This window comes from Balaenoptera acutorostrata, chromosome 15 (genome assembly GCF_949987535.1).
Source record: "Balaenoptera acutorostrata chromosome 15, mBalAcu1.1, whole genome shotgun sequence".
In the NCBI taxonomy this organism is placed as follows: domain Eukaryota; kingdom Metazoa; phylum Chordata; class Mammalia; order Artiodactyla; family Balaenopteridae; genus Balaenoptera; species Balaenoptera acutorostrata.
Window position 1 is genome coordinate 72,021,849 of NC_080078.1, and position 27,566 is coordinate 72,049,414.

A 27,566-nucleotide genomic window follows, 5' to 3' on the forward strand; every position below is an offset into this window, starting at 1 on the left:
CCTGGTGGCGCAGTGGTTAAGAAACCGCCTGCCAACGCAGGGGACATAGGTTCGTGCCCTGGTCCGCGTGGATCCCACATGCCGCGGAGCAACTAAACCCGTGAGCCACAACTACTGAGCCTGCGCTCTAGAGCCCGTGCTCCGCAACAAGAGAAGCCACTGCAATGAGAAGCCCGCGCACCACAATGAAGAGCAGCCCCCGCTCGCCGCAACTAGAGAAAGCCCGCACGCAGCAACGAAGACCCAACGCAGCCAAAAATAAATAAATAAAATAAATAAATTTATTTTAAAAAAATGTATATGTGACCTTCTTAATCATAAATTTGAAAAGATATACAGCAGACCCTCTGCCTCCATCTGAGTTCTGCTCACACTGCCCCAGCAGGAAATAAAAGGAAATCGATAAGAGAATTAACTTTCAAACTATAAATGAGCATGTACTGGAGGCTCTGATATTTCCTTAGGCCAGAACTCCCAACCAATCTCATTCTATTCAGGGTAAGATAATATGCGAAGAGTTGTCTTAGGCACAAATCACTGGTTTCCAAAGGAATAAAAAAAAAAAAAAGGTCTTGCTCCATCTATGAAAAATGGCATTTTACAGAAATGTTTGGGTAGCTCTGAACCCCTGGATAAAAACTTTTTTTTAATGGAGCCTCTCTAAAACATAGATATTTAAAAACTGGACAACTGAGTGGTAAAAATCTCAGGTTTTTACATCCTTAGTTTTTCACCCATGGTTGACACTATGTTTTCATGGTGACGATGATACTATGTAAAATTTTAAAATATGTAGACAGGTGCTTCAGCTACAAAATGGAAATGGAAAGGATGTGGAAGGAAATAAAACACAAAACCGTACTTTTGGGATCTTATTCAAAATTTAATCACTAAAAAACCCTCTTAGTAATTTAGGAAAAATCATATTCATTCCTATAGTCATAGAGTTTAGTTGATCCCCCTCCCTCTTTTTCCTGAAAAGAGGGGAACATCCCAAACTTGTGAGTGGGGCAGACAAGACCTATGGCCCCAGGCTTCAACTCAGCCTTATTTTCCACACGTGTCTCCTTTTAGGAAACACCAACTACCTCATCTTCCTGTCCTAACCATTCCTCAGTATTCCTTACTCCTCAGTGCGCCCCCATTCTTCTCCCCGGGCCACCTCCCCTTCATCCTTCAAGCCTCAGTGGCATTCAAATGTCACATCTTCTTTGAGGTTTCCTCTTGCTCCCTAAACAGATGTGTGGTTTTCTCTTCCGGGTTGACTCTCCCATTGAACACAAATTTACTTAGCACCTACACGTGCCAGTCTCTGCTAGATGTAAGAAGATCATAGCGTCAAACACTGGACATGATCTTGACCTTCATAGAACATAGACACTAGTGGCAAAGACAGGCACTAAACAGGTAAATACATAAATCGATATAAAATCACAAAGGTGATGAAATCCAAGAAGGAGAAATACATACAGCTAGGGGAGAGCAGCAAATAGCTGGTTTGAACCCTGTCAGGAGATCAAGGAGGGCCTCGTTGCCATGTCAGCTAAGCACTTGACTAATCCAATTGCAGTGATTCAACCTTTCTACCCAGGAAGGCAAGAACCTCTTGGGTGAACCTCTTTGGACTTCCTGTACCTACTCCAATTTTTTGCTGAGTGTCTGGCACACAGCCAGTGCTCAATAAATTTGTTGTGCAAATTTATGTTTAAAAGTCTACAATCTGAAGTGTAGAAAAGACTGTCATCCTACTCTGAGTACAAATTATAACCACTTAAAAAAAGATATATGCAAGGAAAGAGGAAGAAAAAGCTGCAAGAAATTAGTTTGTGACCTGAAATACTTCTAGTTAATGAATTATTTTTGTCTAACAACTGAGCATTTCCTTCCTGGGTTGTTTGAATAATTGATGGAATGTTCACAGAAGTCAGAGACTTCTTTTTCCCTCAGAGCCCACAGAATAGCCATAGCTATAGAATGTTTTTTAAAAAACCTATATAAGATAGTCACGTGATATATGGGATGGTCGCATAACTCATGCTGTCCTCAGATCCCTCAAGACTCAAGCACTTGTGACTTCCCGAACTTGGAACTTTTTCCTGCAGTTGTTCTGAGATTCCTGCCAATTGGGTCACACAATTTCACCAGCAGGGGGTACCAAGAGCTGTTCAAAAGACAGCATTGTACAAGCCTATCTATTCCTCTGCTGGGTCACCTCTAGAGCTGAAGAATGTCTTAAGACACAGCAATCCGAAGTTCCCTGCTTCTGACAGGTTGGGACAATGTGACGTGGCTGGTGGTATTCTTCCTTCTAACAGATCACTTGGAGGTCCCCCCGACTTTTGCTGGTTAGCTGAGCGAGGGTAGGTGGCCAGGGATGTCCCCACGATGGACCATGACATCCGTGGTTTATCCTGAGCACCACTCTTGATAAGGGAGGGTGGCAGGTGGAATGGCTCCACGGAGAGGACTGTAAGGGCTGTGAAAGGTTCTGGAATCACGCTACGAGAGGAGAAGGAAGAGTGTCTGAAACAGGGATGTTTCTCATGGAGAGGGAATATTCTGGAATGCTCTCTTCACACACGTGACATCTGGCTCTGTGCAGTCCCAGGGGTCAGGATTAGAACCACCACATTGGCTTGACACAAGGAAGAAATTTCTAGCAAAGAAGAACTGCTCGGGTCTCTTCTGGAAGTGCCTAGTGCCGAATTGCCCTTCCCACGTTTTCTTCTTTGGCAACCTTCTTTTCACCTTTTAGGGGCCAACTCAAAGGCCCCCTACTCTTAGAAGTCTTTGTCTCCTCCCTAAAGTTAGTAGTTTATTTCTCTTTGCACATTAATTGGTTGGAAAAATAGTTAATGAGCACCTACTTTGTAGATGGTTAGACAGAAGTGGCTGTTAAGACAGCAGGAGACCATGATGTGAAAAGCCAGACATGACCCCTGCTCTGTTTAGGCTTTTGGAAGTAATGAGCCCTCTATTATTGGAGGAGTTCACGGAGAGACTCAGAAACTACCTAGGAAAGAGGTGGTAGGGATTCCAGCATCTGGATCCTGCAAAACCCTTGAATATGTGGGTGGAGAACAGGAGACCCGGACAACTGAGGGAGAGTGTTGGTTCCACAGGGCTCTTCCCTGGATGTGAAGAGCCATGCCCACTTTCCAGGGGAGACACTGACCAGGCGCTCTTTCCTTTCTCCATAGGGTTTTCCCCGACCCATCCTCCATTGGCATCTCTGGACAGACTTTCCTGGGAAAACACAAAGGTTGGAACCCTGGAGCCAGAGAGATATCTCAGTCCATAGGAGGTAGACAAAGAAAACACAGCTGAAACTCCACTCCTATTAAAAGCCGGCATTGTGCTCTTTGAAGACCGGACAGCCACTTCTATGCTGACATGATTGACTCTCTAATTAAATGTATACATCAGAAACTGGAAGGGAACTGCACCATTCTCTTATTTTGTAAAAGAAACTGAGGCCAGACAGAGGAGGGGCTTAGACAAGTCATGCAGCATATCAGTGGAAGCCACAGGACCCTAACCTTGCTTTCTGCCTGCCAGCTCAGGATACCTGTTCCAGCGTTCCTCTACCTCTCCTTTCGGGATAAAACCAGAAGTGCAAGTTCAGTCCATGGTAACAATTCTAGCCCCTTATGAATGCAGCAAAATCTCATTAATCCAAACTCCACTGACTCAGAATAACTGTAATGGAGGCAGAGGCTGGGCTACCGCACAGCAGAGTTGACAGTGTAAACGAGGATACGGAAAAGTGCAGGATTAAAAGGAGAACACGCCACTTTCTCTTCTTTCAGGAGGCAGGATGACACAGCAGTTAACATCAACTTTGGTGCCAGACAGCCTGGCATCAAAACCTGGCTCCATCTCAGACTAGCTGTGTGAGTTCTTGCAAGTTATGCATGTCTTTGCATGTCAGTTTCCTCCTGTCTATAGAACTGCAGGTAGCAGCAGTGCTCCCAGGGAAGGCAAAGTGTTTGCTAAGATTAAATGGTGTGTAGTTACCAAAGCATTTTCCCCAGTGCATGGTACACAGTAAGCACTCAATAAATGCTCTCTGGTTATCTTTTAAATATAGGAAACAGCCATGTTGATTTAAATGGCCTCATTATTTATTAAATATGAATCCTCTCAAATAGATACCCTGAAGAATGGCTTTTCTCTAAAAACATTCTTTGATGTATTCTACAGCCGTGCTTCTCAACCTTGGCTGCACAAATCATTTGGGGAGCTTTAAAAATTACTGATGAGATTCTAATTTAATTGGTCTAGGGTGCAGCCTGGGCATTTGGGTTTTTAGAAGCTCTCCAGGTGGTCGTCATGTGCCACCGAGCTTAGGCACCACCGATGTAGAACACTGATTCTCCAAGTAGTCTCTGGACCAGCAGTATCGGCTTCACCCGGGAACATACTAGAAATGCAGTTTCTCCAGCCCCACCCCTGAGCCATGAATCAGAAACTCCAGATGCGTAATAAGCACTCCAGGCAATCCTCATGCATGCTGAAGTGTCATATCCCCATTGTTGAGAGCCCACTCTTCAGCTGATCTGAATTACTGGAGAGTCCGTATCACGGTGGAGGACCAGGACCAGGACCAGGACCAGGAGGCAGGACACCTGGGTGCCAGCCCCAGGTCTCCAAATACCTCACCGAGTTACCAGGGACGCACCGTTTCCACTTTCTGGTATTGACTTCAATATAGAAGGGAGCCGGCATCTGAGAACCACAGCAAGAACTGATGCTTTTTAAATGACTGTTACCTGTTGAACTGTGTTCCCCTAAAAGATATATTGAAGTCCTAACCTCTGGTACCTGTGAATGTGACCTTATTTGGAAATAGGGTCTTTTTTTTTTAAAATAATCTCAAGAATTTTATTGCCTCTTTACAGAATTAGATATTTTACTTTAGAAATATTTTACTAATATGACAGGAAAAAAGTCATTACCATTCGTTTTGTTCACTCATATCCATTCTCAGCAACCTCAAGTTAAAAAAGGAGATACAACTTCAGAAAAATATGAAAAATTATGAAGTGTTTCCTTAATAAGATAGCGGTTTCTAAAACTTCTCCCAAAATCTACTAAAATATTTATAATACAGAGAAAAAAGGGAAAACCCACAATTGTTCTCAAGTTTTCTAGAAGCAAAATTGGTGGCCAATGCAGGCTTGGAAAGAGGGTCTTTACAGATGTAATCCAGTTAAGGCGGCCCTAATCCAGTATGACTGGTGTTCTTACAAGGAGAGGGGAATTTGGACAGAGACGCACGGGGAGAGGGCTGTGTAAGGACAGAGGCAGAGAATGGAGTGAGGCAGCTGCAAGCCAAGGAATGCTGAGGATTTTACAGCCATGACCAGCAACTACGAAGAGGCAAGAAGGATTCTACTCAGAGCCTCAAAGGGAGCCTGACCCCCATTGACACCTTGATTTCAGACTTCCAGCCTCCAGAACTGTGAGAGAATACATTTAGTTGTTTTAAACCATCACCTTGTTGTGGCAGTCTATGAAATGAATACAATGACCATGAAACAATAAATCCTAAATTTACTGTATTTATTTAATAAACACACATATAGCACTTAATCCTTCCCAGGCGCTATTTAAGGCTATCACAAACACAATGTATTAACTTCTTGAATTCTCTTAATAACTCTAGGAGATTGATAGTATTACTAACCCGATTTTGTAGATGAAAGAATGAGGCAGAGTTGAAGTAACTCACCGAAAGCCACACATGCTTTAAGAGATAGAGCTGGGGGCTTCCCTGCTGGCACAGTGGTTAAGAATCTGCCTGCCAATGCAGGGGACACGGGTTCAAGCCCTGGTCCGGGAAGATCCCACATGCTGCGGAGCAACTAAGCCCGTGCGCCACAACTACTGAGCCTGTGCACCACAACTACTGTAGCCTGCACGCCTAGAGCCCGTGCTCCACAACAAGAGAAGCCACCGCAATGAGAAGCCTGCGCACTGCAACGAAGAGTAGCCCCCTGCTCGCTGCAACTAGAGAAAGCCCGCGGGCAGCAATGAAGACCCAGCGCAGCCAAAAATAAATAAATAAATAAATAAATAAATAAAAGAGATAGAGCTGGGATTCAAACTCAGGCAGTCAGGCCTCTGAATGTTCTTTAAGATTCCTTGTTATGTCACGCTAAGCCAAGGACCCACACATGTATGCCCTTGTCCCAAAGCTGTCTCAGCTGGCTCCTTGCCTCTCCAGGCAAACACACAGTGACACATATAAGCACATACATGCGGCCAGAAAGCTGACATTCGCATCCACTCACATCCTTTCGGCATTACACATCCTGTCTGCTCGTTACCTCTGTTGGGTACCAATCCTGGAAGATAACTGGTGGGTCCTTCCTCTCCTACCCCCATCACCCTACCTTGGGGCTTCTCCATGCTTCCACCAGAATGGCAAAGTTACAGAAGCAACAGTAGCACATCTTATCACAATTCAAAAGGTCAAGGGACCTTGGCCACCGCCTCTGACACCTCCATCCCTCTGCTGTCTTGCTCTCCATGTCCGTGCCTCCACCTGCCTCTGCTTCTCTCCTCGGCCTGTGGTTGCCTCTCTGTCTTCCTTGCCTGGATGGGCTCTCTTTCCACTAAGGACAGAGTCAGACCCAGTCTGACCATCCTCTGGAGCAGGGCAGGGGAATCTGCATAGCAGAGGACCTAAGGCAGATGCAAGGCCCTCCTGCTGCTGGGTACACGGCCACACTACCCCTTAGATCCTCAAGCAGAGCCTAGTGGGAACAGCATTGGCTCTGGAACAAGACTGCCTGAGTCCAAATCCTGGCTCCACCGTTTACTGGCTATGTAGCCTTGGACACTTACTTAGCCTCTTTGTAACTCAGTTTCCTCATCTGTTAAATAGGGATAATTATTGTGAATTCTCACAACAACCATTTGCAGTAGATGCTGACTTATAAATATTAAAGTACTTACAATAGGGTCTGTCACCTACCAAACAAGCTCCATATAAGTGTTTGTTAAATATTAGGCAATGGGAAGGAAATAAATGCTTCAAAGGAACATGAGGACAGAATCTATGGCACAGACAGTGGGAACTTCCCTGAAAGCTTTCAGACCACTGGGCTCTGAACCCCTGGGCTAGGCGAAATGCCCTCTGTTCTTGGTGTTGTGGAAATATCACGGACCTTGGCCCCAGGCTAACCTGGTTCTAACCAGCTATGTGATCATGACTGTGTCTCCGTCTCTACGAGACTCACGTGTAGAAGGTATTTGATAAGCCCTATTTCACAGAGTTACTAGGATGATTAGAAATAATATGTGTTAATTCCCTAGTATGGTCTTTGGCCTATAACAGACACTCAGCAAATGCTATCTCTTTTTCTCCCCCTTCTTCATACTGGCCATCAGCATTCCTTCTTCCTTGCTTTATTTTAATTTTAACTTGGTGTTTGATCTGCTCCCTGAGATGAGCACGCCAGGGAACCAAGGTGACTACTGAATACTTTTTCTTCCTGTGCCCCTTTTGATCCATCCATACCTTGTGCTTATTCAACCATAAACCAAGCCAGATACTTGGACAGATACTTTTCTCCCAGTCACTCTCTAACCCTCAGTTTCAGGCCATTACAAGTTACAGAATCTTGGATTCTCTGGGCTGGAAAGTCATTCTCCCACCCCAGCTGGGAGACCCCTTGCAACACCCCCAGCAAGTGGATGTCCCCCTCTCCACCCCCGTGACTGTCCAACTCCAGAGACAAGGACTCATCACCTCTTCAGGCAGCCCCTTCTAGGTCCCTATATGAGGATTAGTCTCTGAGCTGAGGCTGAGCTGAACTCTGCCTCTTGTTTCTTTTCTTTTCTTTTTTAAATTTTCTTTCTTTCTTTCTTTATTTTTGGCTGTGTTGGGTCTTCATTTCTGTGCGAGGGCTTTCTCCAGTTGCGGCAAGTGGGGGCCACTCTTCATCGCGGTGCGCGGGCTTCTCACTATCGCGGCCTCTCTTGTTGCGGAGCACAGGCTCCAGACGCGCAGGCTCAGTAGTTGTGGCTCATGGGCCTAGTTGCTCCGTGGCATGTGGGATCTTCCCAGACCAGGGCTCAAACCCGTGTCCCCTGCATTGGCAGGCAGACTCTCAACCACTGCGCCACCAGGGAAGCCCTGCCTCTTGTTTCTTATGCCCTCTTGGACACCCGTCGATGGTCTGCCTGCTTTTCACATCTAGCCTGTGCATGGGTGAACTGATGGCTCTCATCTTCCAAACTTTATCCCAAGCAACCTCTTCCAAGCAGTCTCTCCTGATCACCGAGGTTCTGTGTTCCTTCCCCAGCTCAGCCAACCTCCTTCTGCATTTCACACCCCTGTACCCGCACCTCTTCTCAGATCTCAGCCCAGGGCTCCCAGGGGTGCTCTCTCTTTTACCCCCAGCCCACCCCAGACCTTTACTCCCCATCCAGAAATCACTCCTGCTTGCCAGATGGTCAGTCTCCATGGTTATCTCCGCTGCTAGACTGTAACCGCAGGGGCAAGGTCCATGCCGGCCTTGTTCACCTTGTGAAGATAGGGCCTTGCACAGACAGTGCCTTGCACAGATAGGGCCTTGCGCAGTTTTGGGCACAAGCAGGTACTCAGTACACACTTGTTGAATTAATGTATTAACGGATAATCACAAATCCTTCAAGTTCCATCTCAAACACCACTTCTTCCAGGAGGCATTTTCTGACCTCTCCCTTACAGGACATGCCTTACTTCTGTTATATCCTAGTCATTTGCCTGCCCACTCTCATCGCCCCTCATCATAACAATTTGCATAATGCATATTAGTTCATATATGTATTTCCTCTAGCATCTAGTTCAGCACTTGGCACCACGTTGTAAAAGCTTTAAAACTGTTTACTGATGAAATGCATGAATGGATGGCACTTTTAATTCATTTATCATTACTCCATTCCATATTTCAGCATCCTCATGACTTAGGCTTGACACTTTTAATCTACTTCTGCACAAAGTGTTGGACTTGAACGGGTCCTGCTTGCTATTCTACAAGTTGGCCTTTTGCTGCAGGTGGTGCATGGCAGTGATTCTCAAACCTGAGGGTACATCAGAAGCACCTAGGAAGCATGTTAAAACAGGGATTGTTGGGCTCCACTCTCAGAGTTTCTGATTTGGTGAGTACGAGGTTAAGGCCTGAAAATTTGCATTTCCAACTCCCTAGGAGATGCTGGGACTATCCTTGGAGAACTACTGGTCTGTGGGATGTCATCTCCTGCCCCATTGGGGAACACGTGCTATTTATCTGCTGTCTTTTCACCATTGGTCACCTGAAACCTTATTCCCATCACCCACCCCATCCCATTTCTCCTAAAACTGCCAGTAAGCATAATATACCCTTTAATCGAGGATTCCCATTTTCCTGGGACTTTATCCTAATAAAATAATAGTAAAAGAGGAGAATACATACATTATGTAGATAATACTGGAAAACCCAGCTTCGTATATGCCAGGCGTTCTCAACGGTGGCACTACTGACATTTTGGGCAGGATGACTCTTTGCTGTGCAGGCTGTGCACTGCAGGACATTCAGCTGCATCCTTGGCCTCCATCTAACAGGTTCCAGTGGCTCCTCCCACTCCCAGCTGTGACAATCAAAAATGTCTTCAGACATTGCCCAATGTCCCAGGGGCGGGGGGTGGGCAGAACTGCCCTCTGCCTGATTGAGAACCACTGGTATATACACATGAACGTAATAGTTTACCAGTTAGTAAATACTACCATGCGTTAGGTACCTTCAAAGATTACCTTCTGTAATCCTCACAGCAACACTATGAAGTGGTGATTATTTCTTTTCTTTTATATATGAGGAATCCGAGGCCCAGAGGGTTAATCCTAAACTCCTAAAACAGGTAAAGGGACCAGGTGGGATTTGAGGCCCCCATTCCTCAGCCTGCAGAGCCCTGCTCGCTCCCACAGCCTGCTCTGTTTCTTCTCTTGGACAGCAAACGATCGGTTACAGCCTCATGACTGTCTAACTATGGGGGGGGCCTGTTCAGTAAATTATGGTGTGTCCCCCGGATGGAATATTATACAGCTATTAAAATGATGGAGTGCCATTAAAAATGATTACTACGTAACAACATAGAAAAGTGCTAACTGGATCACATTAAGTTAAAAAAAAAAAAAAACCTGGAAAATAAAACTGTGTCTACATTGTGATTATCACTAGGAGAAAGTATATCTAAGCTGATGTGTTAGATTGAAGGTATTAAGGATAATTTTCCTTTCTTCTTTGATATCCATTATTGTTATCAGAATGTCTTTACGATCATTATTTTTAAGTAGCAGCAGGGTAATGAAATTCAAGATGTTAGCTTTGTCATAGTTCCATCTTCCACCTGAATTAGTGGAATTCAGGCTACTCTAAATCCTGGAGTCAGGCAGGGGTTTGGCACACTCTTACTCTCCCAACCCCCCATAGCACTGTTGCATGTATGTTTCTGAACTAGACCATATCTCCTTGAACTGGACAGTTTCCTCTGAGCTCAGCCAGCTGGAAGCATAGAAGAAAATGGCTCTGAAGGCAGCGGCGTGGATCACTCAGGGAGCCAGGGCTGTTAGGAACACACAGTTTTCGAATAGCAGATGTGTCCGTCTGTCAGAGGGTACTGAGCAGTGCACTGGTCTCATGCATTATGCATCGAGAGTGGCCTGGAACCCTGGCCTGGCCGTGGGGGAGAAGTCTCGCAGAAGGAACATCTGATGAATTGATTGGAATGTCAAAATGTCATTAAGGATAAATGAATGGATGTGTTACTCTGGCTGTAAGAGGCAGTGCCAGCAAGACGACAGCCAGCCAGCTGGCTGCCCAAGACAGACGGCATTTGCGATGGAGATTCATGGTCTTGATGCAACGTGAGGTGCTTTGCGGGGAGAAGAATAGACAGAAATGCTCCAGCACTTAAGCACTGTAAAATCACAAGCATGAGATAGATTAATTAGTGAACACTAGGAAGGTGCCTGGTCTGTCTGTACTCCTGGGGAAAGCCAGTATGGATGGCACTGGGCTGGAGGTGAAGGGTCTCAACACCAGCCTCCTAAAGAAAGCAGCTGAATTTAGTGTGCAGTCATAAACTGCAGCTGATGGAAAGGTATGTCTGGTCTGCATTTGTTTTTTTCACGGGTACTGTTTCTGGCTTCTGCTCCAAGCTCTTTGTGTCTGTGGGTCAAGTGTCTTAGGTGACTCTGGGGAGACCCAGAATGGCTACCACTTGCTTCTAATGCCACCATGGGCGAAGGTGGGGGTGATGATGGTATCGTAATTCCTCAACCCAGGGGAAAACCCTCGGCAAGCCTGACTTCCCCTGTGGCATCCTATACAGGGGGTGGTCCATCCTCTGGTGATGGGAGGCTCACTATGTCACATTCAACCTGTTCTACTGTTGGACAGGCATTGTTAGAAAGTGCCTCTTCATGCTTCTCCAGCATCTTCCTTCTTGTAAACTTAACAACTAAAACAACGAGAATAGCTAATGCTCCCTGAGCATTTGCTAGGCGCCAGGCACCGTGTGCCCTGGCACAGTGGGGCTACCGCCTTATCTTGTAGCATCCTCATATTGCAGTGTAGGAAACAGAAGACCAGAGAAGGGGAGAAACGCGCTCAGGACTACATACTTAGTATATGGCAGAGCCAGACCCAAACCCAGGTGTGCTTAAAACTAAGTCTTAACATCTTAACTATCACACAAATATAAGTCCCATAACCTCCTCTGAACAGAGTCTGGCTTTTAGAGCAATACAGAACATGACAAGGCAAGAACTAATACTTTGAACATGTGTTGGGTACTTTGCTAAGTACCCGGCCTGGGTTAGCCTACTCCATCTTTCATGCAACAGCCTTGTGTTTGTGAAGTAAGTTACTATTTCTCCACCCGAGACCTCTCTTTTCTTGTCTTTTTTGGTTTGTTTCTATGTACATTTATTTTTTATATACAAATGTCAGTCTCATTACTATATATTGACAACAAGCAATTCGAATATGAAATAAAAAGAACAGTACCATTTACAACAGCACACACACAGAAGAAACATTCAGGTATAAATCCACCAAAATATGCATGGGACCTGCATGCCAAAAACTACAAGAGGGTGATGAAAGAAACCAAAGTAGACCCACACAAATGAAGAGACATACCATGTTCCCGGGCCAGATGGCTCAATATTGTTAAGATGACAGATCTCACCAAACTGATCTACAGATTCAATGCAAGCCCAATCAAAACCCAGTAGGATTTCTTGCAGACATCCACAAGCTGATTCTAAAATACTATTGCACATTTATTCTTAAAGAAAGAAGGGGGAAAAAAAGCCTTCAAACCTTCACTGTTCAGAAAATGAAACCCGACACCTGTTGTCATATTAAATATCATAATCGTTGGGTACATTTTTAAATAAAATTATTTCTCTATGTCTGGCATAGACATTTTAAACAAAGACATGTTAAGAGACAAAGGGTTGCTCTGTAAAATTAAAAGTGAGACTCAAGAGGCCTATTTATAAAAAGAGTCACAAAAACAGCCCTAACCCCATCCTCTCTTTAATCTCGGTCCTTTTTTCTCCAGTGCAGGATATAAAAGTCATACGATTGTAAAAAGATGCATGATCCTGTTCCTGCTTGACTCTTGTCCCTTTTATATAGTGAGTGTATTAAATGGAATGAAGTGCTTGGTACAGGTTTCCACCCCCCGCCCCTCGCATTACAATTTGGAGCAATGGTTATACACTTTCAGGTAGGGACCAACTCTGGACCTTATTCATCTTTTATCTCACCAGGTCTGAGAGGGTATAATTCTTATCAGTTTTGCTGCCTTATAAAGTAACCTCCTTCAGAATTCTCGTCACACCCACCTCCCAACCCATGATAAGAACACAGCACCAGTAATTGGCAACTCTCTGTTCCATGGATTTCTTTCTTTAGGTAGCCTGTGCCTTGGTCAATTTGGTGAGCCTTCATGTCCTTACACTTAAAATGACATTTCCTCACTGGAGTGACTCAAAAAATTTCATGAGATATCTACATGAAACTACTTTGTAAACTGCAGAAACATGAGTGGACATAATAATAGAAAACAAAATGCAATAATAATAATAACTACAATGTACCGAGCATCTACAAGGCACCAGACACAGAACCAGATGTTGTACATGCATTGTATTATCTTATGTGATCCTGGTAAATCCCCATAGCAACCCTCCAAATTTGGTATTATTGTCCCGCTTTTATAAGATGCGGAAACAGAGGCTCAGAGAAGTCAGGTTAGAAAGTAGCAGGGTCCAGGATTCAAATCCAAGTGCAGTCCACGCTCTTTCACTACAGCGCTGCTCCTAGGTTTTAAGTATTATTTTCCTCACCATTCAGAGCTAATGCAAAGTGCTGTTTAAAACCCTTAAGGAGTGGGAGATGAGATTACAGAAGTATGATTTATTGAGCAAATTGCCCCCAACCTAGATGGCCGGAAGACACCTGCACAGCAATATAGTAGATGTATACACTTTGAATCAGCCATGGATCTCCTGGAAAAACCTTAGATCCCACATTTTCATGGTAGTTTTGCTGTGTAAAGCAAAGATAAGACAAAAGAATATATGAAATCCCACATCAACCATATCTGAGGTTAGATTTTTCACCAGAAGTTCTCTCTCTCATCAGTAGATGTCCAGATAATAAATGACACAGGGAAGCAAGAAAAAAGTGAAATAAAGTATAGGCAGTCTTAGCTTTTCTCCGTTTCTAGAAAAGTGCATTGTCATTAAGCTGTTTTCCAAAACAAAACAAGCCTTCTTTAATCCTGAGGCTTCAACTTGGTTTATAACCTTAATGAAACCATATTTTCACTCTTTACAAAAATTAAATCCTCCCATCTACTCAGTGCTCTGTGGTGACCTAAATGAGAAGGAAATCCAAAAAAGAGGGGATATATGCATACATATAGCTGATTCACTTTGCTGGACAGTATAAACTAACACAATATTGTAAAGCAACTATACTCCAATAAAAATTAAAAAAAAAATTAAACCCTCCCAGTAAAAACAGGGTATTGGCCACACTAATCTTTCAATTTTTCCCCTTAAAAAACATGGGTGGCTGTAATATGCCCAATAATTCCCACTTAGAATGTTCTGCACAGTGGTTCAAAGGCATTGAAAGGAAAAACTGCTCCAGAAATGAACTTATTTACAAAACAGAAATAGACTCACAGACATAGAAAACAAACTTGTAGTTACCAAAGGGGAGGGGACAGGATAAATTAGGAGTTTGGGATTAAAATATATACACTACTATATATGAAATAGGTAACCAACTAGGACCTACTGTATAGCACACAGAACTCTACTCAATATCTTGTAATAAGCTACAATGGAAGAAAAAAAGAATATATATATTTATATATATGTATAACTGAATCACTCTTCTGTATACCTGAAACTAACACAATATTGTAAATCAACTATATTTCAATAAAAATTTAAACAAACAAAAAAATTGCCCCAGAAAGAAGCTCACCCAATGTTCTTTAATTCTGATAAAAATATTTCATAAGAAGTATTGAGCTTCTTGAGGTTTCATTAATGAAGAGAATGCTAATGAACAAGTATTTCTCAGGAGATTGATTGTGGCTGAGGGGTCTTTACTCCACCATACGCCAGTATGAGGAGTAATTGTTATGAGAAATTAAATGCTATTTTTAAGTGTGCCTGGGGCATTTTTGCCATTTATTAAATGGCTTCTACGTACTTAAGAACAGCATAAGGACTGTCTACCTCAATATCTATAGGGAGGAAGCGGTGTCATCAAATAGCGTGTTGTCTTCTACAGACTCTGCCCTCCACACTCAGGTTCCAACATTTTAACCAGACGTGTGTCTATTTGATGATCCCGTGGGGTCAAACTCTCATCTGAGGTTCTGGGTTAGGTGGCCAGACCAAGCCCTCATGCTAATCTTCCAAATGCCTATCTTCCAGGACCCCGGATTCTCAAACTCTCCCATACGAGTGGTTCTCAACAATAGTTTCATATTAGAATAATCTGGGGAACTTTTAAAATGTCTAGGTACCACTTGAGACCAGTGAAATCAGTTCTCTAATATTTTTTTTAAATTAATTAATTAATTAATTAATGGCTGTGTTGGGTCTTCGTTTCTGTGCGAGGGCTTTCTCCAGTTGCGGCAAGCGGGGGCCACTCTTCATCGCGGTGCGCGGGCCTCTCACTATCGCGGCCTCTCTTGTTGCGGAGCACAGGCTCCAGACGCGCAGGCTCAGTAGTTGTGGCTCACGGGCCTAGTTGCTCCACGGCATGTGGGATCTTCCCAGACCAGGGCTCGAACCCGTGTACCCTGCATTGGCAGGCAGATTCTCAACCACTGCGCCACCAGGGAAGCCCTCTAATCTTTCTTTATAGGTTCTGGCCTGTGCTCCCCTCCCTCTTTGACTGCTCTCCTTAAACATACTCCAGTTCCTCTGAGCTCTGTTCCCAGGAAGGAGGCAACATTCCCGAAGAGACTGTCCAGAGTAGAGTAGCTTCTTCTCCATTTGGAGAACCATGCCTCTTTTAATAGTAATCTTCTTTATTTATTTATATATATATATATATATATTTTTTTTTTTTTTTTTTTTTTTTTTTTTGGCTGTGTTGGGTCTTCGTTTCTGTGCGAGGGCTTTCTCTAGTTGCGGCAAGCGGGGGCCACTCTTCATCGCGGTGCGCGGGCCTCTCACTGTCGTGGCCTCTCTTGTTGTGGAGCACAGGCTCCAGACGCGCAGGCTCAGTAGCTGTGGCTCACCGGCCCAGTTGCTCCGCGGCATGTGGGATCTTCCCAGACCAGGGCTCGAACCCGTGCCCCCTGCATTGGCAGGCAGACTCTCAACCACTGCGCCCCCAGGGAAGCCCCCGTGCCTCTTTTAAGGCAGGTTTTGGCAGCCACATCATAAAGCACAAGCCTGTCCCCCAGCCCCTATATTTAGAAATATCGTGACAGCCCTTCTAGTTTCAACTCCAGCCTTTTCTCTTCTCACTGGCCTATAAAATCTTCTTGTGTTAAAATGACATTGTCTACCCGTGTGGTTTTTTTGCCAGAATCAATAGCTGACTCTGATCCCTCACTGAAATCAGCAGGGATGGAAACCAGGAGGAGGGGTGTCCTATCCAATTGCTCAGAGGAGAATTTCTGTAAGTTTAAGAACCACCATCTACAATTACCCTACTTCATTCTATTTGGCAAATTCTTCTTTCATTAACTTACGTTTGGAAGTTAGAAAACTCTATCTTCCCCCATCCCCGACACACCCAACCACTGCTACGTTCTAGCTTAGTTCTACCATTTGATAGATGACAATCTAATGAAATGCAAGTGAAATGAAAACAAAATGGCATGGACATTATATTTTTTAATTTCTTAAGATAATTCCATGAATTGAGCACTATCATTCCCATTTTACAGATGGGAAACTGAGACCTGGAGCGCTTAGGACTCATAGTTGCTAAGCAGTGGAACTGGGATTCAAACCTTCCCCTTCCTACTCCAGTCCTTTCTTCCTCTTTTTCTTTTTTACTTTCCAAGTTTTTCCTAGCATGTCACCTTCCTAGTTATAGAATGTGTGTGTGTGTGTGTGTGTGTGTGTGCGCGCGCGTGTACTTCAAGATAATGAGGCCAAGGAGAAAAGTGGGTGAATGTGTTATTTCTTCAGTAAAACATCTTGCCTCTGCCCTATACCAGGCATCCTTTTTGGCCCTTTAGCCCACGGTATCTTTTCTCCAAGCTGAATCAGTGACTTCCTTTTCTTTGTCATGTCTTCACTGCTCCTCTTTCGTGTATTTACAACATTATTTTATAACTGTTAACATGTCCAAGTCACCTTTTAAGCTCCTTGAGAGAAAGGTATTTCTTTTTAAACACTTAACACCTAGCTCAGTGCTCAGCACAAAGGAATTGCTCAATAGATGCTCATGAATGAAAGAGTATGTCATTTAAACATCACGGCTGTTCTGAAATGCAGGCGTTATTACCCCCATTTTACAGATGAGAAACTGAGGTTGAGATGGAGTTAAGTGACTTAACTGAAACTGTGGAGCCAGAATGCCCAGGGCTCTTTCCTACACGGCACGCCTTTAAACCTGTCTGCTATCTTGCTAAGTACCTCCAAGCCCAACCAGACAACTAGGTAATAAGTGGAAAAGCACTTTGGAAGAGATAAAGCTGTATATACAAACAAGATGTAATCATTATCACCATCATCAACATTGCAAAGCTATAACTAAAGCACTTCCTTCCATTAAAAGCACTCTGCCAAAACACTTAGAAAGGCATTTTCCACTTTGTGCATCTCAGCATTCCATCTTCGCTACAGCCCTAGCTACAAGAGTCATTCTCAGTTTGGGGACGTTTGCTGAAGGCAAGTGCTTTCAGAACTAAATCCGTTCCTGCCCTGGTGACACATTTTTAAGGGGGCACTTCTGACCCTAGTTCTCTCCTCTGGCTGGTTCAGCAACAGGATCTTACTACCCTCTTCTGGGATACACCGTGAGCTCCCCTAGGCAGGAGCTATGTATTTAGATGCTCACTGCCCTCCTGCCCAGCAAAGGCACGGGTGAGGAGCAAATGCCTGTGAATGAATGATTGCCTAAGGAAGGACTTTTTAGAGTTTACTTATCATCAGTGGTTAACAAAGTGGTGACCCAATTAGTTTGTATACAAAGTGTCCGTAGGCAATGAAGTATGCATGTTCAAGGGCGGGCGGGGGGGCATACACATACTCAGATTAACTTGTCTCCAGTGACCAAATTGAATGGGGGTGTCACAGGTTGGGTTCCTGGAAATTCGACTCTGAGACAGAGATTGACATGTAGGGGATATGTTAGGAGGAGCTTCTGGAGACAACATCTGTGGAAGGGAAGGGGAGGGAAGGGCAGGAAAGGGAAGGGAGGGGAGGTTAGGGGAGAGAAGGGAAGAGGAGGGGAGGGGAGAGTAGGGGAAGAGAGGGGAGGGGAAAGGGAGAGAAAGTGAGGGAAAGGAAGAAAAGGAGGAAAAGTGGGCAGAAGGGGAAGCTGAATGGAGATGTAGCTGCAGTGATGGTTTAAGCCAGCCCCATGGGAAGCTCTGACGCTGGATTTTTACACCCCTGTAAAAGTCAGCTATTGACCAGCTATTGGAAGACCTTGGGTGAGGCAGCTCTGAAGATCAAGAAGTCCCAAGAGGCTGGCTGCCTGCCAGCAGCAGTTCTAGCAACTGGGGGGGGGGGCGGTAAGTCCATTCTTGAAGGGAGATCTGAGTAGCACAACACAACACTGTCCACAGAAACTTCTCTTTCCAACCCTATTTCACTAGGTCGTGCCTCTCTGTCAGCAGAGAATTCCCCCACTCTTTTAACTTCTTTATAAAGCTCAGATGTATTTACAGAATAGAAGCATTTACAATCACACACCTTTCAGGACTTCCCTGGTGGTGCAGTGGTTGAGAATCCGCCTGCCAATGCAGGGGACACAGGTTCCATCCCTGGTCCGGGAAGATCCCACATGCCACAGAGCAACTAAGCCTGTGCGCCACAACTACTAAGCCTGCGCTCTAGAGCCCGCGTGCCGCAACTACTGAGCCCACATGCCACAACTACTGAAGCCCACATGCCTAGAGCCCATGCTCCACAACAAGAGAAGCCACTGCAATGAGAACCCGCACACTGCAACAAAGAGTAGCCCCGCTTGCTGCAACTAGAGAAAGCCTGTGCACGGCAACAAAGACCCAACTCAGCCAAAAAAAAATGGTTCTGAAGAAACTAGGGGCAGGACAGGAATAAAGACACAGACGTAGAGAATGGACTTGAGGACAAGGGGAGGGGGAAGGGTAAGCTGGGACGAAGTGAGAGAGTGGCATGGACATATATACACTACCAAATGTAAAATAGATAGCTAGTGGGAAGCAGCCGCATAGCACAGGAAGATCAGCTCAGTGCTTTGCGAACACCTAGAGGGGTGGGATAAGGAGGGTGGGAGGGAGACGCAAGAGGGTGGGGATATGGGGATATACGTATGCATATAGCTGATTCACTTTGTTATACAGCAGAAACTAACACACCATTGTAAAGCAATTATACTCCAATAAAGATGTTAAAAAAAAAAAAAGATACTAGTGCGGCCACTATGGAAAACAGTATGGAGGTTCCTAAAAAAACTAAAAATAGAATTACCATATGATCCAGCAATCCCACTCCTGGGCACATACCTAGACAAGCTATAATTCGAAAAGATACATGCACCCCTATGTTCACAGCAGCACTATTCACAATAGCCAAGACATGGAAACAACCTAAATGTCCATCTACAGATGAATGAATAAAGAAGATATGGTACATATATACAATAGAATATTACTCAGCCATCAAAAAGAATGAAATAATGCCATTTGCAGCAACATCGATAGACCTAGAGATTATCATACTAAGTGAAGTAAGTCAGACAGAGAAAGACAAATACCATATGATATCACTTATATGTGGAATCTCAAATACGATACAAATCAACATATCTACAAAACAAAAACAGACTTACAGACATAGAGAACAGCCTTTTGGTTGCCAAGGGGGAGAGGGGCTGGGGAGCGATGGACTGGGAGTTTGGGACTCACAGAGGCAAACTATTAATATAGGATGGATAAACAACAAGGTCCTACTGTATAGCACAGGGAACTATATTCAGTATCCTGTGACAAACTATAATGGAAAAGAATATGAAAAAGAATATATATATATATGTACAACTGAGACATTTGCTATACAGAAGAAATCAACACAACATTGTAAATTAACTATACTTCAATAAAATTAAAAACAAATAAAGATACTCGAATTTTCCAGGCATGGAAGGTGGGTAGGCATTCCAGGAAAAGGGCACTGCAGGTACAGAGGTGGGACACTGAGAAAGGGACAGTTACATCAGGCTGATGTGAGGATCAGGAGAGGAGTTGTTCTCAAAGTTAGCATCCAAAATATTAAACTGAGTTGTGTGTAAAATGCAGATTCCCAGGCCACACTTCCAAAGGAACTGAGCCGATCTGGGGGTGGGGCCCAGGAATCAGAATTCTCACAAGGTCTTCCCCTTGGCTGAAGAGCAGCAGTAGGACAGCCGTCTTTGACTTGCCTTTATGGTAATGCGTTCTATTTTCACCTGTCAACATATTTGCTGTCAGCTTTTGGTAATTGATACTTATCATCTTTAAATGGCTTCCTTCTATTCCTATTTTTCTTCATTTTTATTTGAAGTGACTGATGAATTACATAAAATGCTTTTCGAGTCTCTCTTGATATCATCATTTCAAATTCCTCTTTAAATGTATTGAGGCAATGATATTTGATTTCCAACAGCCTCTGATGTGAAAAGGTGTATGCATTTCAGAAAAGAAGGCAGTTTCTTACTTTGGTTGAAAACCTGCTAAGTGCTAGGCATTTTCCAAACTTTGCCTCATTGAATCCTTGCAAGGTCTCTGTGAGGAATGCATTTTTAATCTCCACTTTACAAATTAGGAAACTGAGACTTAGAAAAAGTGAAGTGGCTTGTTCAGGTCACAGATGCTGAACAGGAGCAAAGGTTGCCTTAAAGCTACGGAAGCAAGGAAGGTACAGGGTCTGGAATTATCTAAAAATTGTTACTTTTTTTTTTTTTTTTAAGAACAGATCATCTGTTGACTTTAGCTGTTATGTCAATTTCATCTTGTTTTTTCACTCATTCCACATACATTTACTGGGGGTTCACTGTGCGTGCTAGGGCACCATGGGGAACACTGCAATGAAAAAGAAACATCCTTAAGACACATTTGCTCCTGCCCATGATAACAAAGTGACTGCAGTGAGAATTGGAGAAAGGGACATTCCTGCAGGTGGAAAGAATCAGAGAAGTCTTTCAGTGGGAGCTAATGTATGACACGGACCTTGAAGAAGAGGTGTAGGATTTAAATATGCTGGAATGGAGAGAAATAGGATGGACGTGAAAAGCCCAAGTGTTCTGGAGTGTTTGCACACAGGGACCAGCCCAGGAGGAACCCGCCTCTGTGACACTCACACAGGTGAAGTGAAATAGTTAAGTACTCTCTCTCTGCCAGAATGGTTGGTAAACGTCTTAGTGCCTTTTCAAGAACTACACTAAAATGTCTCTGTTCAAAACAATTACTGTGCCCATCACCTGCCTGGAGGTAAATTAACCCATGAACATACAGCAACTCTTAATATCTTTTCAGAAAGCAGACACTGAAGTTGTTGGGTGCTGCTTTACTACAGAAAGGTAAAAAGGAATTCTAGAGAAGCATTTTTGTCAGCTCAGGAGGTGAGGAATAATAGCTGCTATTTATAAAATACCTACTTTGTGTCAGCCACTCTGCAGATACACCCGCTCATTACCCCTCATGAAAACGCTGGGAAGTTACAGTTGTTATCGCCATTTGCAGATGAAGAAACTGAGGCTCAGAGTGGTTCCATGATTGCTCAAGGTCTGAACAGTCTGACAGAAGAGGCAGGCCTAGAATTGTGATCTAAGTCTGACACCAAAACCCACATTATTTTAATTTTTAAAATGTGTACTGGACCGTGAAGGACCCCACTCTAGACTCCTCTGTCCCTGGGTCCCAAAGTGCCTTCTACCTATAGCTCTACTTATCCATGTCATTAGCATTCTTTTGGTCACCCCTTACTCTATCCCCTTGGCTACCACTGATCTGGCTGCCCTATGCTCTCAGCTCTGACCACATGGCAAGTCCCCAGGACAGCAAAGACAGGATTGCCTCAAGGGCCTCCTTGCCAGCCAGGAATAGCTACCACTTCTTGTCCCAAGCAAGGCACAGATGTCCCTGCACAGAACTGAGGCTGTAGAGGCAGACACACTTGCACTCAAATCCTGGCTCTCTCGCAGCCTGGATGAGGGCTCTCCAAGCACATGGTCCAGGCAGGAGCCCTGAAGGTCTAGTGAGAAGGATGGGCAGGGCTTGGGGGTATGTGGTCCTGGATTAAAACCCTAGCCCTGCCACCTCCTGGCTGTGCGATGTACACAAGTCCTGAAATCTCAGTCTCAACGTCTAAATAGACTCAACACGATAGCTTGTATCTCGCAGGGCTTGCTGTGAGCATTAGATGAACCCTGTACATCATAGCTACCAGCTAGTAATTGTTTTCAACTTCTGCCTCCTTCTAGGCTGGTTCAGCTGCCCTGCATTCACCTTTGTGTCTGCAGTGGCTAACACATGGTGCAGCACATTGTAGGAGCTCATAAAGCAGGATGAATCTTGAACCCCATCCTCTCCCTATCTCAAAAGTCTAGGGCAGGGATAGGAAGACTATGGCCCTCAGGACAAATCTGGCCCACTGTCTGATTGTTTTAAATAAAGTTTTATTGGAACACACCCATGCTCAAACATTTACATATTGTCTATGGCTATTTTCATGTTACAACATCAGAGTTGAGTAGATGCAACAGAGAACCCATAAAGCCAAAAATATGTACTACTGGCTCCTTACAGAAAATGTTTGTGGACCCTTGGTCTCGTGTATGGGACCTTTCAATGGGGGAGAGCCATTGAGGGCCTCTTGGTTTTGAAAAAAAATTCCTCTGTTCCTCCCCCACCTACACTTTACATCCTCTTTCCCCGGTTTATCTATTTTTTCTCCTTATCTCTCTTGGTCATTACATAATTCCTATACTACTTTTCTTACGTATGTTGTTTATTTTCTATCTCCCCCACTAAAAATCTTCATGTGGGCAGGGATTTTTGTTTGTTGAGCTAACTCTTATATCCCAGAACCTTGACCAGTGCCTGGCACATAAGTGGGAACCCCACAAATACTTGTTGAATGAATACATATGGATTTCATGGAAAAGATTGTTCAGCCAAAGTGTGTTGGAGGCTTTCTCTTTCATGGAAGATTTTGAGGTTTTTAGAGGGACGAGGTGACACCTTAACCCCTGCGAGGATGGTATTATTTTTCCTATTTTATAGATGAAACAACTGAGACTGGGTAAGTCTGTGCTTCTCAGACTTTAATGTGCCCATGAATGAATTAGGAATCTTGTCACAATGCAGGCTCAGGAGGTCTGAGCTGGGCCACCAGGTGCTGCAGTTCTAACAAGCTCCCGTGTGATGCCAGTGCTGGTCTATGGACCACACTTTTGAGTAGAAAGGGTTTAAAGCACCCACTCAGGGTCTCTGCCTAAGACGTGGCGGAGTGGAGTTTTGAATCTGCAGACCGTGGGGGTCCTCATTTCCTTTCTGTTCCCCCTTCTCTATCTACATGCATCCCTCCCTCCTATGGTTTCACAAGACCTGTCACACATCCCCTCCTTGGCTCCCTGTCCCCAAACACTTTGCCTCCAGACCTTCCCTTCTCGAGGCACCCCACCTCCAGCATCCTTAGCTCTCCCTTCTGCACAGGTTCCTCTACGTATACACGTGCCCAGGACTTTCTGGCCCTTCAGGCGGCCAGTCTCATGTTTCTCCTCTGTTTTAGGGGCCAGTGGTTAAGAAGAAGTTATCTACCTCATGGGCCCTAGGCAGGCTGGCTTCCTCCCTCAAGGATACCCCATGACCTGCACGAGTGACTTCTGATGGTCAAAGGCCATGCCCAAGCCCTCCACCTCCATCTCTCTGCAGCATCTGCCATTGTCAGGTCCTCCTTCTGCAATGGACTTTGCATGGTTCTTATGGTGCTCCTCCTACCTTGCTGTCTGCTTCTCCAGTTCTTCTCCCCCTCTGAATCTTTAACCATGGCCAGCTCCTGAGCTGGCATGAGTGTCACAATCTAGGATCTGCCACTTCGAAGTCCAAGTCTGCACTCATTGGAAGACCCTTGTTTATCACGCAACTTGAACTATAAGGACTTGCATATCTATATCTCCACATTGTTCATCTTTGATTTCACCACAGGGTCCAGCACAGAGAATGGGACAAAGTGGGCATCCAGAGAGTGCTATGTACACTGGCTAACAGACTGAGGGGGTGAGTTGCCCAGAAGGCATTGCATGCCCACACCTACTGTGGAATATTGATGCCATGAGACCCTCTAGAAGACCAGAGGAGCCCCCAGGGGCCACCACTACTGCCCTTCTGAAAGGGGAAAGAAAGAAACTAACATTTCATGAGTGCTAATTTTTTTGCAAGGCACCTTACAAAATCCCTCATTCCCTATGAGTTAGGCACTCTTACCTCTATTTTAGGGTTGAGAGGAATGAGGCTGAAAAAGTTCAGAAATCTTGCTCAAGGCCACATAACTGGTGAGTGACAGAGATGTGACTTGAACCCAGAGCTGCATGACTCTTTCCACCACAGCAACAACAGCCCACACTGTCTCATACCTCTCTGCCTTTTGCACATGCTGTTTTCCCTGTTCAGAATTCTTATTTCTTCAGTACTGGATAAATCCATCTCTAAAAGCACTGATAACTATCCCCTGTTCCACTAAAAAACTGGTCACCCGACTAAGTGCCCCTATTCCACGGTACACGTTGGTGCATCTCCGCCGAGATTTCAAGTATCAATACTTGATGTTAGGCTAGTCTCTCTGATAGGCTTGTGTACTGTGAGGGTGGGGCTCAAAGTCCTGGCCGTCTCTCCATCCACAGTGTCTGGAACATAATGTGCATGTTCAATGCCTATTTGTCAAATAAATGAATGAACAAATGAAGCAAGTTTTCTGGCATTTTCAGTGTTGGTTGGCGGGGTTCTTTGGTTCCTATATAACATGAGGGTGGTGATACCAGAATCTCAGCTGCTCACTGCGTGGACCTATTGACCAGGGACCCAAACACTGAGCAGAGGGGTGGGGAGGCTTCTGCTGGCTCCATCCTCATCTGTGAAGGTTTCAGCAGATGATCACTAACAGATATGGTCCCTCTCACAAAGCTGGGTTTGCCAGGGGTGGAGGAAGACATGGAATGATGGATAACAGACTTCACAAGGAGTGAGGCATTCTGAGTTTTAATCCCACTCTTTTGCTAACTGGAGTTTGATTTCACACACTTCTCTGGACCTCCGTTTTCAAATATGGAAAATGCCTATTAGAAATGTGAAACTAATTCAGTGGCACCTTCATTACCAAGGATCTATTTATGGAGTTTTTCTCCATTACCCTCATGTTGTGAAAAGGTCTGGTTTTGTAATAAGAAAAATCATCATCTTTATTTAGAAAGAATTGTTAGGCAATCAGCCATCTATAACTACCAACAAAATGCACTGATAGCATGACATAACTAATGATAAACATCAGACTGAGATAATTCCAGTCCCAAACAAAGACCACGTATATTTCTGTCACCTGTGAAGCTGATTCTAGATAAAGCCACGATTCCCTGTAGACTTCCTGAAATAGTGGAAACAGCCAATGAATTTCCTTCTAATCTTTGAGCCCCTAGGGCTACACATTCCCCAAGTAGGCATAAATGGGCTTTGAAGTTGCCGAGATCAGTGATTTTGTTTTATGTGTGCAAATCCTGCAGGAGGATTAGGTTTTCCTCTTGCTGGAATTTGAGGATTTCTAACTAGAGCATTACACTGACAAAGGAGAAACAGCCCTTCACATCTCCAAAAACAGGGGAAAAGATCCAAGATGGCAGAAACATAACAGACATGAACATTTTCAACATGGACAGTGCATTTTCAAATGGAAAACATCTAGGCAAAATAAAAACTTTGAGGCTACAGATGGCTTAGACAGAAGCGAGTATGAGAAACCAACAGACGGTTGGTGCAGGAAATGCATGCTACAGGTTGCCTTACAGGGCACAAAGCAAAGTCACCCCGGATCGATACTTACAAGTAATAGGAGTAGGAATAAGCATTTCTTCTATATATTGATGGGCAGTCAGATGATGGAAATGTCCAAAAAAGGGGGGAAAAGAAAAGACAAACAAACAAGAATTAGATTTATAGGAAATCTTGGTTCTTAGAAATGCACATAGTATTTCAGCATCCCTAAGCTCAAGGAGATGCAGGTTTCTCAACTAGTCATCGTCCCCGAGAATCAGATACTTTCAGCGGTAGAAGAAAGACCTCTCCTATGATGGAGAAACTCACTACTCATGCAGAGGAAGCCACATTGCATTTGGTTGTTTTAGTTGTTTGAAAATTCTTTCTTACGGTTAAGTAAAACTAGCTTCCTTATAACTTTTTGGTCTTGGGTCAGATTTCTGTGGCATTCTAGAACTAGTTTACCACTCTTCCACATGACAGTGCTCCCAAGATCTAAGGAAAACCATAATGACTTTTATCTTCTCTGTTTTAGGTCAAATCACATCAGAATCTATTTAGTAACTTCACACCAAAAGAAAGGAAATTGTGTAGCCAGCATCCAAGATGGTTCCCCAATGATCCACACTTCCCAGCACTCATGCCCATGTTAGCGCTCTCCCACACAGAATCAGGGTTGGCCCTGGGTGACCAACAGAATGTGTGTGGAGTTACATTCTGGAACTTTCTAGGATAGGACAGATAGAAGCCTTGCAGCTCTTTCTGGGTCTTTGGAACTCTCACTTGGAACCCTGAACCTCCATGTAAGAAGTCTAAGTATCCTGAGCTTGCTGTGGTCTGAAGGGACCATGTGAAGAAACCACACACAGAGGCCCTAAGCCTGTATGAACAGAAAGAGACATCCAGCCAACCTCAGGCTGTTCCCGCCCCAGCCAACTGGATTACGCCAACTGAGACCCTTGATATCATAGACCAGAAATAAGTCATTCCCTTCAAACCCTGACCAAAGTACGGATTCGTGAGAAAAACAGATCACTAACTTTCATGGCTTATTTTTAAGTCACTACATTTTGGGAAGTAGTTTGTTACATTATCAGGAGAAATCCAGAACAACATTCAAACTTCATCATGAAAGACCACTGCACTAAAAGAAAGGAATTCCAAACTTCAGTTTGAACAGACTACAACTTGAATAAACTCTCTGTGCCTGCATTTTCTTATATGAGCCTCAGGTGAGTTGAACTGAATCACTAATTTTCAAACCGTGTTCCCAGGATCCTGCAGAGCAGCATCATTGTAATGGGGAGGGGGGTACGGAGGGAGGGCTGCTGCTTCTCTGCCATCCACCACATTCGGAGCGTCTCCATTTCAATCTGTTTCATAAATTGGCGTGTAAGATTTCACATGACTCAGAATTCCACTCTTCAAAAGAATGGTTGAAAAATCACTGCCTGCAATATATCTCTGATGTCTCTTCTAGCTCTTGGCTTCTGAACAATAAAAGAAAAATAAGTCCGTGATATTCCCTTTGTTATAACTTTTCGTATTTTGTAGAAAAATAAATAGGAACATTTTTATTTTACAGACTTAGCTCCACTGACAATAACTGATACATTTGTGGACTGAGAAAAATTGCTGAATAATTCAGGTCCCCAAATATCCATCTGAGTGGGCAAGAATAATTTGCTTCCTTCTTGAGTTATATGGTTAATTGCAACTGTTATCCAGTTTGGTTGGCACAGGAAGATGCGGTCTTTATATCCACAGGGTGGAAACATGTCCTCAGAGTCCCAAATTTCCCCTTCTTAAGTAGGAACTGG

At 44.1% G+C, this 27,566-nt stretch overlaps 1 protein-coding gene across 2 annotated transcripts in view; it reads right to left on the reverse strand.

Moving 5' to 3' along the window:
- Positions 1-27,566, reverse strand: part of PTPRT (protein tyrosine phosphatase receptor type T) — an 803,133-nt gene that overhangs the window by 123,087 nt on the left and 652,480 nt on the right. For both annotated transcript variants that reach the window (XM_057529518.1, XM_057529519.1), the window contains exon 15: positions 25,814-25,843. In XM_057529518.1, the coding sequence (XP_057385501.1) occupies positions 25,814-25,843 (30 nt within the window). The remainder of the gene's footprint in view (positions 1-25,813; positions 25,844-27,566) is intronic.